The 17,273-nt window shown below is 37.2% G+C and overlaps 2 protein-coding genes across 4 annotated transcripts; both read left to right on the forward strand.

The window, feature by feature from the left end:
• The first annotated feature begins 909 nt into the window (after positions 1 to 909).
• On the forward strand, positions 910 to 6,614 carry LOC121799582 (DUF21 domain-containing protein At4g14240-like). 3 transcript variants are annotated; one of them, XM_042198989.1, is made up of 16 exons: positions 910 to 1,141; positions 1,749 to 1,817; positions 1,901 to 2,007; positions 2,093 to 3,013; positions 3,513 to 3,589; positions 3,832 to 3,915; positions 4,012 to 4,125; positions 4,443 to 4,526; positions 4,611 to 4,682; positions 4,784 to 4,851; positions 4,930 to 5,017; positions 5,092 to 5,165; positions 5,258 to 5,552; positions 5,632 to 5,678; positions 5,744 to 5,816; positions 5,921 to 6,614. In XM_042198989.1, exons 4-16 carry the CDS (start codon positions 2,767 to 2,769, stop codon positions 5,963 to 5,965), a joined length of 1,368 nt encoding a protein of 455 aa, XP_042054923.1. In that variant the 5' UTR covers positions 910 to 1,141; positions 1,749 to 1,817; positions 1,901 to 2,007; positions 2,093 to 2,766; the 3' UTR covers positions 5,966 to 6,614. The 3 variants fall into 3 exon arrangements, with proteins under 3 accessions (XP_042054923.1, XP_042054921.1, XP_042054922.1); XM_042198987.1 differs by having other exon boundaries at positions 1,901 to 3,013; XM_042198988.1 differs by having other exon boundaries at positions 910 to 1,817; positions 1,901 to 3,013.
• Positions 6,615 to 13,703: 7,089 nt separating this feature from the next.
• LOC121798807 (uncharacterized protein At5g19025-like) lies at positions 13,704 to 15,736 on the forward strand. Its single transcript, XM_042197998.1, has 2 exons — positions 13,704 to 14,479; positions 15,480 to 15,736. The coding sequence occupies exons 1-2, from the start codon at positions 13,746 to 13,748 to the stop codon at positions 15,514 to 15,516; spliced, it is 771 nt and encodes a 256-aa protein (XP_042053932.1). The 5' UTR covers positions 13,704 to 13,745; the 3' UTR covers positions 15,517 to 15,736.
• Positions 15,737 to 17,273: the final 1,537 nt, after the last annotated feature.

Raw genomic sequence — 17,273 nt, forward strand, 5'->3', positions numbered from 1 at the left:
GTAGAAGTGAACCCTATTAATTGATGTAACGATATAGTATATGTTGTCAGCTTATATGAAGCTTTTTTGTCTTTATCAAATTTGTGTAACACAAATGCATTTTGTTCCTGCCCTCATGTATTTCAAAGTTTCAAAACTATGACCATATTGATATGGATAGAAATAGTCCAAAATCAGTACACTCAAGTATGATCAATTATTATAGTTTTTGACTAGCTAAGATTTTTGACATCCACTGATATGTGGAACACCTATTGAATGTTATTTGTGTTTATTTCATTCATTTTAACAATAAAATTTCGTACATGCATCATTATGCTGTCATATTCAATTATTAAAATTAACATGCACTAAATTACAAATTTTTTTCGAGTTGACCGACAAACGATGAAAAGAAATGTGGTACATGAATTTGCTTTTCCTTACCATCTCCACGAAAAAAACAAACTGAGTTTTTATTTCTGTTAAATTATATACTCTAATCTACCTATTTAAATGTGTTGGAATTATAATTTTACAGTGCACCAACAAGATATATACTATTTCAGAATACACTATAGCCTATAGAGACATATTGCTAGTAAATTAAAAGAACACAAGCAGCCTGACGCCTAAAGATCTCCAACTTTGGATTCAAATCCACTCAAGTATAATACAAATACAGTCTTTAAATTTCTTTTCATTAGCTATTAAAAATAAAAACATAAATACTCACTTTTGGGCTTGTAGGCCTAATATCCACAAGCACTCACTTTTGGGCTTCTGCTCTTCAATAATATCTTAGGTCCATATATTTTTAAAAAATCAATTGTGACACATAAGCCCATTTAAATTCCAGCCCAATCCGAATAATAAAACTCAGGATTGTGTAAAAATTGCAATTTAGATAAAATTCTAGGGTTCCAAATGGCCAACTTTTGCACACCTTGTAACTGTAAACCAATAATTTTGTGCCCTAAATTTCCAAGTAGTAATTATTATGCGATTGAAAGGCCCTTGAAATCGAAAACCCCCAATTTCACAATCTCAATATCTGCTCCAACTAAAATTCCCAACATCAAAGCTCAATGTAGCTCAAATTTGAGCTCTTCCGTTGAATCGGAAGAAGAGCATCCCTCCAGTGTCGTAGTCTTCGTAAAAGGTACAGCTTGCTATCAAACTCATAATTTTGAAGTACTTTGATTTTGTAATTGACATTTTGTTTGTAATAACAATCTAGTTTCTTAAGAATTTTTTTTCTTTTAGAACTGTTGTGAAATGCTGTTTTATTGGCATAGAGAATGGTATTTACAATGTGTGTGTGTGTGTGTGTTTTCTGCCTCTTAATTAAAGTTGAAATGCTTCCTATACTCATTTGTGAATATAAACTAAAATAGTTAGACCGTTTATTTCATTTTTAGGATGTATTTTTGAATCAGTAATAGTAATTAATACACATATATAGTACATCCGTCGTTTGTATGGTTTATGTAACTGAAAGTTAAATTTATGGCTTGGATTGTTGTTCTGAATGTGTGAGATTATTTTATGATTCTGTTAAGAAAAGAGTCGGTCTTTTGCTTCTCTTGTGCTATTTATTAGGTATGGATACAAGCATTGTTTGCACCATCATACAATGTGTTGTTTGATTTTGCAATAAAATTCGCATTACAGTTGTTATATTACCTGATCTCTTGAGTCGTGTGTTGTCCAATTATCGTTATTCTTCTCTGTTCTGGTGGATTGGACTCTCTGGTCGCAATAAACAGGGCTAGCGCAATCAACGGGGGAGGGAGGGCTGAAGGAAGCATTTTCGCGATATGGACAAGTCAGTCGAGGTGTGACAGTGTAACAATATGCAAGATCTTACTCTGTATACCCTTGAAAACTAATCAGACAGTCGATTGCACGTAAAATGCAGTCAAACTTGTACTCGATAAGAAAACTAAGCAACCTCTCGGATTTGCTTATGTCTGGTTCGTGGGAGAGGAGAATGCACAAGCAGCCATTAAAGAGATGAACGGGCAGGTAAACATCGTCTGCCCTTGATTCATAAGATCGTCACTTGTCAGAAGCATTCTTGCTCACTTGGCTGAATTCATCCACTGTTCAGTTCTTCGAGGGACGATTTATACATGTGGCCCTCGCAAAGCCCGGTTCCTGCAAAATTCCTCAGAGGCCTAGCGTTTACAAATTCTAGGTGGCCTAATTGACCAAATAAACGTTGTTGGTGCTGTGAATTGATTGTATATAGATTATGGTGTAGCATTCTCTTTTTTTTCTTCTTTCACTTTTTTCTTTTTTCTTTTGCAGTTTATAGAACTGTGGCAGAAATTAACGATCATATTGACAGAAACATTTTTCCTAAAGCTATAAAAATCAGCTAGATTTCGCTTCTATATAAGTAAAAACAATAACTAGAGATCAAATAGAAATATATCAATCGAAATCAGTAGAATTAGTATATCTGGATTAATAAATAATGAATCTAACAAGAAATACAATAAATAATAAATAGAAAATAATATCAATCCAAATGTTCGAATTAGATTAGTACGTATATGTGAATAAATAAAATCATGAATATAATTTGAAATAGAATAAATAAAAACCAGTACATAGAAAATATATCAACTAAAACTATTTGAATTAGATTAGTATATGCACATGAATAAAATAATGACTATAACCATAAATAGAAAAAGTAAAATACATTAAATACGTAGATTAGAATGTGATTAGTATAAATGAGGAGGCTTTGAAAGAGAGAACAAGGAAGATTGAAGAATGCAATTAATCAATGGCGTGGCGCTGCTGAGAATATTGTATACGAAAGCCGCGGCGGCCACCGTATCGACGTCGACAGGTGTAGAATTCGGCACGTTTCTGTGGTACAGCTACGCCGGAATATCATGCTTCTTGGTAGTCTTCGCCGGAATTTGTTCGGGCCTCACCTTGGCCCTCATGCCCTTGGGACAAGTCGAGCTCGAGGTCCTCCGCCGCAGTGGCTCCCCATCCGAGAAGAAACAGGCTGGTCAGCCCTCTTTTCGATGCTACATTTGCTAAATTCGTCGAATGCATGTTTAGAGAGTGCCCTTATCTTTACAATTCACACACACACAGAGTAATTTGAGGGGTTTCCAAAATTAACGATTAAATGTAGTATATAGTCTTCACTCAGTCTATGAAATAAAACATGTAGTAGTAAATATGTTATGATTCTGAGATTGGTGAAAAGAGGAATGGATAATTGATGACAGTGAAATGGATGGTGAGATTTTGATTTATAGCTGGAGTTAGAAATTAGGGGTTTAATTATTTGTTATAATCGTCATTATTTTAATTGCTTTAATGTTTGTATGCATTTAGTAATCAATCCTATGTTAATATTCAATGCAAATGGTTAATTATATCAGGAATACATGAGGTTTGCATGATTATCTGTTAATTCTAAATAATATAAGATCCTTTCTTTGTTTGGTGAGAAACGTTCCTGTGTCACTTTGGATTGATGGTAGTATTATTGGTTGCAGTTGCAATACTTCCAGTGGTTCAGAAGCAGCACCAGCTTCTCGTGACATTGCTTTTATGTAATGCTGTTGCAATGGAGGTAGCGGTTTTTGTGCTAATATCAATTTTTCATTTGAGATCAGTAAAGCAAATAACCTTAGATATTGATAGAAGTAGGTAGTTGAGGAAATAAACAATAAGGCAAAGTGAGAAGAGAAGTCAGTTTGAGTTATGAAAGACCAGAACATGGAATGAAATAGTATCGAATTTGTTTGAACCTCAAAATATTCTGCATTTTGTATTTCATTGAATGGCTGTGCTCAAGTTCCATCTATGTTGCAGGCCCTTCCACTGTACTTGGATAAGATGTTCAATCCATTTGTTGCCATTATAATGTCCGTGACTTTTGTTCTAATTTTTGGGGAGGTATTTACTCAATAGTGTCTCCTAATATTAAATGTTTTAATCTTTATGGTTGCTTTCGTTGTAATAATTCACGCTCTCCTGGTTTCATCTTGTCAGGTTATTCCTCAAGCCATATGTGCTAGATATGGGCTTGCTATGGGTGCAAATTTCATTTGGCTCGTGCAAGTAATGTTGGTTATATGCTATCCTATTTCTTACCCGATTGGAAAGGTATTTCATCATCAGAAAGTGGAGAAATTTCACTTCTTTTTTCTATTGTATCTCAGACTAGCCAAGTCCCATTTGGCAGATCTGAAATCAGCTTATTTGCATTGACACTAATACAAAATGTGATGCCACTTAACATTTTAATCTCATGATGTCCATTGAGATCAGCATGCGTCTCACTTGCATATCTTTGTGAAGTGGCATTCTTCTGAATCAGGATTTAATTTTTCATACTTTAAAATCTTGAATATTTGTCCAATTTGTTTCTTGTTGTACAATAGTATCGCATTACATGTTTAGTCTCTTTTATGTATTTCTAGCTACTGGATTGGGCGCTTGGACATAGTGAGCCACTTTTCAGAAGAGATCAGTTGAAGGCTTTTGTGTCTATTCATGGAGAGGAGGTATTACTACTATGTTGTTGATCTGATTAAGTCGTAGGATTATTGTTCTGCTTCAACATCATTAAGCAGTCATTATATCTGTAGGCGGGGAAAGGTGGCGAACTCACACATGATGAGACGACTATTATCAGTGGAGCACTAGATTTAACCAAGAAGGTATGATTGGAAGCTTGATTTTCTCTTTACCAGCATTTTTTTCTGTTGAAACCATGCCTGTTTTTATTCCTTTCTCTCATTCTCTTCTGCGACTCATATAGATCGCTGAGGAGGCCATGACGCCAATCGAGTCTACATTTTCTTTGGATTTGGACTCAAACTTGGACTGGTAAAGATCACTCGTGTTTTCTTTTCTGTATCCTGTGTTTAGTCTTGTGATTCGTTGTAAAGATATAACTTCTTTCAGGGAAGCTATAAGTAGGATCATGGCTAGTGGCCATAGTCGAATTCCTGTCTATCATGGGAGGCCGAGGAACATCATTGGAGTTTTACTGGTAAGGGTTTTCCGGAATTGTACATGTTTTTCGGTAACCACAAAGTCTAAGTTTTGAAATATATTCACTATTAGGTAAAGAGTCTCCTCACAGTGAGACCAGAAACAGCTACACCAGTAAGCAATGTTTCCATTCGTAGAATCCCTTGGTAGGCATTTCAACTTTTTCATACATATAAAAAACATTTTCATATACAAAGATTGATATATACTGGATTTTCTTTTAAACTATTTTTCACAGTGTTCCAGCAGATATGCCTCTATATGACATACTGAACGAGTTTCAGAAAGGCAGCAGTCACATGGCTGCTGTGGTAAAGTCGAAAGGAACTAGAACAAAGCCTTCGTTTGTTGAAGCTAGGAATGAGAACTCAAACATGGACTCAAGCTTGATCAGTCCATTGCTGTCAAATAGAGTGGACAAGACAGATAGTGTAGCTATTGATATCTACCTGGACTCAACGCCGAGTGAATCAGAAGATGGTGAAGTTGTTGGCATCATCACTTTGGAAGATGTATTTGAAGAACTTCTGCAGGTATATATCATTTTTATCGTGTTATTTACTTTATTTCACTTTTTGTTGGTGGAAGTTGTGATGTTAATTGTTATTGCAGGAGGAAATTGTTGACGAGACTGATGAATTTGTTGATGTGCACAAAAGGTAACTAACTCTCTTTGGTTAAGAAGTGTGTTTGAACTGCAAAACATAAAAATTTTTTGGTGCAGAATACGCGTGATGGCAGCTGCTTCATTGGTGCAATCTCCATCCTTTAGGAGGATAGCTATGCAGAAAGGAGTTGTAAGTAACTTATATTTTCTGTAAAAAAGTGTATCTTCAAACCAAGATGTGTATTTGATTTTTTAAGAAAAAACGTGCTTATTTTTGTCTCTGTGTTGCTTCAGTATAAACCCGCGTCAACTTCCAGAAAATCAAATGAGTTCGGATGATCGATGAAGAGAGAGGGCTGCTTGAGTTGAGTCCATTTTGTTGGTAGAGAAAATAGGTGTATATTCTAATGTTTGGTACATAACAACTCAATAGGAATAGTCTGAGCTCAGCTTCATAATTTGAATCAAATGGAGTTGGATAAATTGTTGATTATATATCAGCCGTAAGTAGAGAAACAGCTAGTTTATCCAATTCCAGCAACAAATAATTGACATAGTTATTCGTTTTGGTGGTAATGTTTCAATTATTATTTTCTACTTAAAATCATTCTATTTAGAGCCAGAAGTATAACATTATAGTACATCTTATTGAAAATACAAAATTTAGCTAAATTAATTTCCTAGTAGCTAGAATAATCCCATTGTACCTTTACATTATAGCATCACATCCTCAGCAGAGAGACAATTCCACGCTGATGATCTCCTTTTGTCAGTCCTCGAAGCTCACGGCTTCGAGCTTCAACCGTATGAGAATGACAGAGCACCTCCACATGATGTGGAGGCGCGTCCTCTGCTCTTGGAAGTAGCGCGAACACTTCTCCCATACCCGGAGCTTCTGTCGAGCTAAGCCCATTGATTGCCGCACAACTAAGATGAAGATCAATGTAGGCAAAAGAACAAAAAGTAGTCGTATATGATTCTTGAATTCAACAAGTTTATGAATGAATACAATGAAATAATGAGGTGGGGTGGTGTATATATATAGAGGTGGAGAAATGTGGAAGGAAAGTGGTTGACAGGTGTCGAGGGGAGATTGGACGGGTGGGGAAATTGAAAAGGACTGATCAAATTTGATTCTCATAGTGAGGAAATGGAAGTATCAGAAGCCCTGATATTCAGGGTGGGATTTTGGTACTGTATTTGGATTAGTCAAATTTATGATGCAAGGAAGGTTTCAGAATTCAGATGTTGTTTTCTGCTCTTTGCATTCAAATTCAATCATTTTGTTTGTCTGCCTTCTCTCTGTTGTACTCTCCTATCTATTGATTATTTTGAACTAGCTAGTACACTCTATTTATTTTTATTTCCAACTCAAAAACAAAAAAAAAAACAAATCATTTATTCATAATATTCAACTTTTATAATCTCAAATTAAAACTATAAAAAGACGAGAGGACGAAGCAAGCAACTGTGCTAACACTGAATACATTGTCAAGTATCGACATCACAAAATTTGCGAGTACATCCGTGCTGACCAAATATAATCGTACACCGACTCACCGAATACGACAAATGCCCATAACATTGTAAAATAAAATATAGACTAAAGGCCCAAAATGGTCCCTAACATTTGGCGTTTTTTTTTTATTTTGGTCCAAAACATTATCTTTTGGATTAGTCGGTCCCTCACATTTGAAATAGGGCCACTTTTAGTCCTAATTTGACGGAATTGGTTAAAATTGACGGAATGTAGTGGTCAACGTACTTTAAATCTATTTTGACCAGATTAATAGTTATAACTATGTTTTATTAATGCCTAATACCTAATTAACCTAATTAATCAAAAACTTAAAAATGTAAAATTTAAACATGAAAATTTAAAAAAAAAATAAAAATTTTAGAGGAAAAGGCGAAGCAACACTTCAGCAACACTTTGAATTCGAACAGAATCCTTCATCAACACTTCTTCGAACAAAACCCTTCTTCAACACTCCTAAATCCCTAAACTCTTCACAAAATTCGAATAGATTAGGCGATTCAACCAGTTTCGAGCCGGCGATTCCAAAGCAGTTTGCAATGAGTTGGTACGTGTATGACTCCTATCACCGTTGCTTTGGCGATCCGCGTGATAACAAATACACGTTTGAGAGGAGGAGGAAGGCGTTGCACAGTCAACCAGCGCCGAGTGAAAATCGAGAAGGTAAGCTTTACTGCATGTTTAATCTCGTTTCGAAAGTGGTCCCAAATGTTTGTGTCAATTTGTCCTCTATTTGTCTCGATTTTGTCTTAATAGGAATTGACTTGGCTCGATTTTGTCTTATTATGAATTGATTTGTCTCGATTTTCACTTATTACGCGATTAGGGTCTTGTCTCGATTAGGATTTTCACGCTGTGTGCTGAGCATGTGGGTCAGGTGTGTTGAGTGTGCTGAGCATGTGGGTATGTGTGTATATTCTTTGATTTGTGTTGGTGGGGACCAAGGTTGGGGATGTGTGTTGCTGCTTCGAATTTTAAAGGCTTACGGTCTGGAGTTGGGGAACAATCTTGGTAGTGGGGGCCACACTTGTTAACATAATATTTGATTGTTTACAGTATATGTTTAGGACTGATATGGTTCTCATTTTCTTTTTATTGCAGATGGTACCTTCATAACAAAAGTACACTATTCTGGATATATGGATGAAAGTCGTGAAAGCAGTGGAAAACAATACGTGGATGAGATGACTGAGAACATGCACGGATGTGACCCGGACAAATGGTCGAAACTTGAAGTAGATGAGTTTGTTGAGACGAAGCTTGGTCTAGATGTAAGTGTGTTGGAGTACTTTTACTTGAAGACTGGGATGAATTTAAAAGAAGGCTTGGTCCGCTTATTTGACAATAAATCCTCCATGGAGATGGCTGACATTGGAGTAAAAGCCGGGATAGTTGATCTATATGTTGTGGAAACAACAGGGGTGGTTTTGGTCAGTCAAGTAACACAAGATCATGGAGATGATGGAAAGTCGACTGATGAAAGGCTAAATGCGGCTGATAAGGGGAAGAGGAAGGTTGGTGTTGCTGAGGCTAATGTTGACAGTGACTACGCCCTTACACAAGATCATGGAGAGGCTAATGTTGATGATAAGGGGAAGAGCAAGGTGGATGTTGTTGCTGAGGAGGTCAATGTGGAGGTGCCTCCATTTGTTGATAGTGACTACGAACTTAGTGATAAGGATGAAGATAATATTATGGCTGCCCATGTGGAAGGGTGGAATAGGGTCGTGGATGCAATGTCAAGGCACATTCCTGATGATACTAGCGACAATGATCAACTTCCTAGTGACTCACCAAGTTCGGCATCCGGAGATGAAGAAGAGCAAGAGCATGATGACGATACAAGGCGTTTGACTAGAAGATATAAGGCTGACACTGATCTGAACGACCCGAGATAGGAAATCGGGTTGCACTTTAATTCCAAGTCAGACTTCAAAGACTTGATTCGTGACCAAGGAGTATTGTTGGGGAAGAAGTTGAGGTTGAAAAAAAATGACAACATTCGTTGCATAGCTCACTGTCGAGGGGTACTAAGAAGCAAGAAGGATAGCGAATGCCCGTGGCTCGTGGCACTGGCTCATAGGCCTGCCCATGGGTTTTGGCAGGTATAATTGTCTTCCATGTTATAAACCCAAAAAACATAAACCTTACTAATGTTGATTGTTAACAACCTGCTTTGTAGGGAAGAAGTGACAGCGAGGTGAAGCAGTACAAAAATGCACATTGTGTCATCAACCCGGTCACAATAGGCTACGATGCCAAACTGCTGTTGCCGATATGTTTTTGGATCAGCCCTCCTCAGCCGTGGGTGACAACCATGCTACTTCATCAACTGTGAAGAACTGAAACTATGCTAATGTGTTTTTGTAACAACCACAATTGTGTTACCCCATTGTTTTGGTTGATTTTGGTTTGGGCAGTGCCCATTGTTTAGGTTTTTTGCCTACTTGTTGTAGGTTATGGTGGTTTCAATTTATAAACTAGTGGTTGATTTTTTGCCTACTTGTTGTAGGTTATGGTGGTTTTTTGCCTACTTGTTACCACCCCTACTATGCTAATGTATGTTGAATATGAACAGATTGTAAGGGACATGAATTGTATGTTGATACTTGTTATATCCCAATCTTAAAATTTCATTCTGAATTGCTAACTTCATTTTGACTTAGTATATAGAGGTTTCATTTGATGTTTTAAAGGTACACATTTTACAATTTTGGCCAATTACATGACTTCTATTTTCTTCTTTTAGAGTTGGAGGTGTCTATATATATCATTTTTGGGTTGATGCTAAAGATGTGAAATTGTTTAGGCTGTTACACATAAACTATCAATGATAATCACCAGATGGAAAACATTTTTTGCACTCTTATGCAACGTATTTATATAAGATTACACTGCCAATTTGGTCCTTCACATTTTGAATACATTTTTTGGTCCTTTACATTTTGAGGAAATTACGTTGCAGATATTCTTGCCCTTCAAACACCAAGAAACGCACTTTTGGATTGCAATTCATAGCATTCTAGAGTACAACATACACCAAGAACTGAAATTTGATTAAGATTCCAGATTTGATTCACCATTGGAAACATAATTTCATTACTTGAACCCTAATATACAAACAAACACCACAACAAAGAAACAAAATCCATACATCACAACACTACGAAATTTCTCTATTGCCCTATTATTCTCCTCGATTGATGACAAAATCAAACTAAAACTCTCACTTTCGGTATCCGGCAGCGGCATTGCAGATGTCACGGCGTCATCTTCGTCGATTGGCTCACACCACTTGAAAAAACGGCAATCTTTTCTCTCACAAACAAAGTATAGCTTCCCCCTTGTTGGTTTTCCATGGGTGTTGACGATTCTCAGCGAAGCCCGATTCTTGCAATGGCAAAATTCATACCGGAATCGGACGTCACTTCCACCGCCACTCTCACCGGTCTCTCTGCTGTGATTCGAACGGTCCATGGTTGGGGAGGGGAGTTGGGGTTACTTGATGTTCTTCCGAGAACTAGGGTTTCTTGCGTTGAGAAGAAGGCCTCCACGAAGAAGATGAATGGAAGTGAGAGAGAGATTTACCAATTAGTGTTATATTTATTTTATTAAATCAATTAGTGTTATATTGAACCAAATTTGCTTTATTTTCAAAAAGAAAAAAAATTGAATTTTTATAAAAACTTAACCTGGTCAAAATAGATTTAAAGTACGTTGACCACTGCATTCCGTCAATTTTAACCAATTCCGTCAAATTAGGACTAAAAGTGGCCCGATTTCAAATGTGAGGGACCGAATAATCCAAAAGATAATGTTTTGGACCAAAATAAAAAAAACGCCAAATGTTAGGGACCATTTTGGGCCTTTAGTCTAAAATATATTAGAACATCGATGAAAATGTTCTTCAACAAATCCAACGTTTAATCTGGAATTAAACAAGACGTAAGTCCTCCTGCTTGTCGTTGTTAAATTCAAGCTTCTCAGCAAGAATTGAAGATATATAGAGATTGAACTTCACACACATATTCATTTATTAAAAAAAATGTTAATTTTATCTTCAGTTTCGTGTTTATTGAATTAAATAGCAAAAGTGTGGAAACTTTAAATACACACACATGTATCCGTTGAAAAATTCGTGTCCCAACATAGAAGCATAGTAACACAAACTCTATTTATATAGAATTTCTCTCTCCCCATTCTTCTCCACTTTACCATTTCCTGATTCGTAAGCACAACTTCTCCCAACTGTTTAAGAATTCCAAATGTAGTTCAAATTGTAGGGACAGTTTGTACCCTCACAGTACATAAACATCACGTGCACTAACCCTATCTTAATCCACATTTTCAATAACTTTTCCTCACCTGTAATAATTTTTTCTATCAAAATTTGATTATTAATATTAATCATTTGTGATCCTTCAGTTCTGAAGCCCCACTTCATTATCTTGTCTTGGACTTAGTCATTTTCAGTTGGGTTGTTTCAAGATTAGATGTGTGTTGGCCCTCATCACCTTTCTTCAGACCCTACTTGACTAGCTGATTGTATCTTCTTCATTACCATTTTATGAGTTCCCTAACAAATTTCTTGAGTCTAAACACGACCGTGTTTGAAATTTTAGGATCCCGATGGATTTCGTGCTCGAGCTGTGAGCCTATTGCTTGTTAGGGATTTGAAGTGCTTAAGGTCTTAGATATGATACTACATTTCTAGTAACATGATCTAACATTAGTTCAAACTTTAAATGAACTAGCTAATAATATATGCTCTGTAGAGGAATTTGGATGCATCCTATTCCTAGTCAATATCAAATTTCAGCGTCTTTTTGCTAAAAAAATGTGTCCCATTTTGCCATGGAAAAAGAGAGACACAGTAAGAAGATTATCTTATCTCAAGTTAAAGCAAAAGAATCAAAGATAAGATCTTCAACTACTATAGGACATGATCAAGGTGGACCTTATGATCAAATTAAGTTTCCCATCACATTGATCAAACACATACATCCAGCTAATATAAGCTCGAATATTGCATAGTTGAAATAAATTTCAAATTTATTATGGACACATAAACAAAGACTCCAACACCAACAACACTTTGTGTTGATAACAATGGGACATTTTTGCCAACACCTCTTTTGAGCTCAAGAAAAAAGATTTGGCAAAATCCAGTAGTGGTGGGGGGCAGGGGTCTGTTTATCTAAATCATCTGTAGAATAGTACAATAATAATTCAAGAAAAGCAGTTCATGTTATCTGCATAAAATCGAGATGTGACTAAGTAAATTACCTCCATCACAATATTTTCCTCCAAGTAGCACATTGGTTGATAAAAAGACAAAACTTGGGGGAAGTGGGGTGGGTGGTGGGGGGTCATACTGTTGAAGATATTGCTTGCTGTTGCATATGATAATTGCTGGGAACTTGCCACATAATTGCATGGTAGCTTAGGAGAATTTTTACAAAAATAATGGTTGGGGACTATTAAACATTTTCCTAGTATCTAGGCTCTTCTATCTTAGACTTGGGCTTTTGTAGTTGTCTTCTTGTTAACCCAAAAAATCTTGATAGTGATCAGCCCAAAATACTTTGTAGTACTTACTAGTTTTATAATTTAGTTGTTGGACAGCTGAAAAATTAATTCAAGTTTGGCTAACTGTTTGTCCCCTTAAATGAATTGGTTCGTTCGATTTCTAATTGAATTGCGATATTCAAGTAAAGTTTGGTACAGCTCCAAAACAAAAGTTCATTTTTTAAGAGAAGACTCGTGAAGACTATAATTGCTATATTCCCCGATCCGACCTGATATCCGAAGCTTTATAGTAGTATTATTAGTATCATGGGTACCGTGTAGAAACGGGTAGCAAGTAAAGGGTATTACACGATCCGATATCAATCGGATATCGGGCACCTCTTACTCGCAATTATTGAGTCGGGTATTGAAAATTGTTGAAATTCGAGTATTAGATATACCTGATACCGAATGGGATATACCTCATAAATGCTTACTCAGATTTTACATCAGAGATTCAAAAAAATTGAGTAGAATATATTGCTGTTGGTTTTAAGATCTCGTGCAAAATTGTGAATGTTACGTTGAATGCCTCTTCTCCATTCTAATAAAACTATTTTTAAAATCCCCTAGAAATAATAAGTTGAGGAGCATACACGCTATTTTTGCCATGAAACTTATTCCCGTCACAGTAATATTCCTTCTATACAATGTGTGCCAAATAGAGTAATAGTACTATTATTATTGATGTTACATTTGCCTATTTTTATATTAATACAATTCGGCACGTCAAAGTATCGTACTATATTTCAAAGTCCAAGTATAGTTAGATTAAATCCAACAAATCTGTAACGCAGAAAACCAATTCAAAATTAAGTTTAGGATATGTAAATTAGGCAAAGATAAGTAGTATTTGAAAATTAAGTTTGAAGACGCAAAGAGCATTAAAATCAACAAGAATATTCACTTTCACATACTAAAATTAAATGGCCATATTAATTTCTGCAAGGCAAAGGGTTCTTGAACGACTCCAGTAACGTACGCACTACCCCTCCGCGGCCTTCCCCGGCTAACATGCGCACCACCCCCACTCTCCCTCCCCAACTTTTCCACCGCCCCCCTTTTATCACTAACATGCGCCATCTCCACCACTTCATCACCGCCATGGCCCCATCCTCCTCCCTCAAAAAAACCCCAATTCCCAAAACCCCCGCGCCCCACCCCCTAAATTCCTCAAATTGCCCCTCCCTCTGCCGCCACTCCACCTCCGCCACCCTCGACCTACTCATCTTCATCCTCGTCCTCTTCTCCGGCGCCTTCTTAATCGTCTCCTGCTTCTCCTACCTCTTCCAGTCCCTCTCTCTCATCCTGCCCCCCTTCTCCACCGTGGCCGCGCATTTCCAGCGCCATTTCGCCTCTAATCCGCAGTCGCAGCTGATCATCTTCACGCTATTCGTCGTCTCCTTCGTCGGCTTCTTTGTGTTCTTCGAGATCTGCTGCGGCCACAGATCGAGTAGGTGCGAGAGGAAAGGGTGTAGAGGGCTGAAGAAGGCGATGGAGTTCGATTTGCAGCTGCAGGGAGAGGAGCTGCTCCGCGCTGGCGATGGGAATAAGGCGGTGAGAGATGTCAATGAGCTGCCGTGGAAAGGGGGCGGCGACGATAACCCTGATTACGAGTGCCTAAGGGCGGAGCTGAGGAAAATGGCGCCACCTAACGGCCGTGCCGTGCTACTCTTTCGCGATAAATGTGGCTGCCCCGTTGCCAAGCTCGAAGGCTGGGGGCCGAAACGCGGCCGGCGCCACAAGAAGTGAGTCGATTTTTTTTCATTTTTCATTTTTCATTTTGATTGCACGATTGGCGCATGTTAGCATAGTTTAGGGATTTGGGGTCGATTTTGTGACTGTAATCTTATACTCCTTCAATTTGCCAATCTCATTGCTGTGTGAACTAATGAGGCTAGATAGGTTTGCCCCATTTTAACTGACTATGAAAAACACTGTAAAGTTGTATCGTGACCTATGTGTGAAATCAAGTTATGTAGATAGAGTTTTAAGGAATTATCTTTGCTTCATTGGCGTTGATTAGATGTATTTATATGTTCTACCAATTGTGTGATGGGTCAGTAGTTGTTTAAGGGGGATATGATCTTCACTTTGTTGAGAAATTAGCTTTAAAGATTGTTAGTTTTTTCTGACACCCTGACAGGTTCTTACTATTCTGCCCTTATACACTGGTTTAGAGTTTCGATAATAGGACAATGTGTAAACGTGTTAAAGTTGATTCGTAAAAATCCAAAATTGACGAATTTTATGTATGATGTGATCGGTAGTTGTTTGAGGTGGATAGTGTTCAGTTTGTTGATAGGTTCGTCTCAATCTGAATTGGATCCTAGTTTACCCCTCCCCCCAACTCACACACTAATGTTTTCAGTTGATAAACTGTCGTGGAGCTTTTTTGAGTGGAGTGGTGATTCTGTTGTCTTGTCTTCGCTTATGTTGTCTGAATCTAGTACTGGTTATAGATAAGCATAATAAGGATTTGTTAAAGATACCCCCGACTGTATAATGTCTTAAAACAGAACTTGGGTCTTAGCATATGGACATCTCGTCTCATGTGATTCTATCGTCTATACTCTTTATGCATCTAGGTACTCCCCGGACTAGTTATTGAAGCAAATAGCCGTTATTCCTTTGCATTGTGTGGGACAATCTCATGTTTTGTAACATCTGCCATATTATATGCGTTTTTATCTCGTTTTCCTTCAAATCAGTTGAAATTTACACCGCTCTTCTGCTTTTATCTGATAGGAGTCTGTCTCTTGCTGTTGGAGGAGAACAAAGGTGATGGTGAGTCTTGATCATACAATGACCATTTTTTTGTCTTTTTGGCATCGGTTTCATGTTCTAGAACTGTATTAGAAAGAACAATCTCCTTTCAATGTTACCAGTTTACATAGGAACTTAAACCTTAAAAACCTACATTATTGGGGAAGAGTATCTTGTCTTTCTCTATGCCAAAGTAATTGAAATAAATAGACAAATAAGTGATAAATGGTTTGAATTGATGTTGAAAGGTGTATGCATCTTTATTTTTGGAAATGATTAATGAGAGAGAGTATAAACGCAGCTTGATCTGCTAGTTTTGGATAGAGCGACGACTGCAATGATTTTTATAAATAGACAAAGAAGTGATAAATGGTTTGAATTGATGTTGAAAGGTGTATGCATCTTTATTTTTGGAAATGATTAATGAGAGAGAGTATAAACGCAGCTTGATCTGCTAGTTTTGGATAGAGCGACGACTGCAATGATTTTTTTATACATGGATGGATCAAATTTTATGCAGCGAACACTGTAGACTCCGTTGGGTTGTTCAAGAGCATCTCCAGTGGGCGGATGTCCCACTCGGATATCCCGAAAACACCTCCCGCCACGTCACTAGGACATCCCCTTCACAATCCGCCCTTCCCACTAGGACTTCCCGCAATAAAAAAAATCACAAATTTACAAATAAAACAATTTACGTTTACGGAAATAAAATTTCAACACGAATACGAACGGGAAAAATTAACAACTTCATTTTAAAAAAAATACATGATTTGAAAAAAAAATTGCATAGTAATAAAACAAAAAAAAGTACTAACATCAACGTCAACCCTTCCGCGTCCAAACCTCTTAGATAATATCGTTCTGAAGTCGAACATGGGCATCTGTTAACACAAGTGGTGCGAATGAAATAAAATTCAACGAGCCGTATATATAGAGTTTAAAAAAAATTAAAAAAAATTTAAAAATCGGATGTCCGACCCACGCCACAATGGCGGACGTCCGCCCGCCCGTCGCGCCGACGTCCGGGGACACCCGACGTCCTCACGGGACGTTCGTATCCGACCTCCCCTGCCATAATGGCGGACCCAGTCGCCCGTCGCGCACGTCCGACCGAACGTCCGCCATTGGAGATGCTCTTATTTCAGTCTCGACCTTTTTTCTCAATTTAGATATGAACTTATAAAGTGGGATGTAATCAAATGCAAACTCTAAATATTGTACAAACTTCAAACTATAATCTGGACCGTTAGAAAATTTCAATAGATACAACAACAATAAAATATGTCAAAATAATGTCAACGGTTGATACTTTGTTGACATTGTGTTGAAACTATGTTGATATTTGTTGTTGTTGTTATTTTTGTAATCGGTTGACATTGTGGACTTTAATTTTCATATTTTTAAATTGACCTTTGATAAGTTGAGGAAAATTTAGAAATTCTCATGTATTATACTCCCTCCGTCCACCAAATATTATCAACATTTGTTATTTCGGTCTGTCATAAAATATTGTCCACTTTGCTGTTCTTTTTTTTTTTGGGTAAGTGGACCTCATTTCCACGGGATAGGATCCTCTGTTGTGCCAAAGAGCACAACAGGAAATACTGTGGTTAAAACGCACAAAATTGTGCTTGAAACGCAGCAGCAGCCGCCAAGGTATGTTTTCATTTCTTCCATTTTCTTTTTTCTCTTTCTTATTTCTTTCCGCCTTATATTCTTATTTCTTTCCATTTGATTCAGCTAATTTTAGGAGCTAACTCATCAAATTGTATT

This window comes from Salvia splendens, chromosome 4, assembly GCF_004379255.2.
Source record: "Salvia splendens isolate huo1 chromosome 4, SspV2, whole genome shotgun sequence".
Classification (NCBI taxonomy): domain Eukaryota; kingdom Viridiplantae; phylum Streptophyta; class Magnoliopsida; order Lamiales; family Lamiaceae; genus Salvia; species Salvia splendens.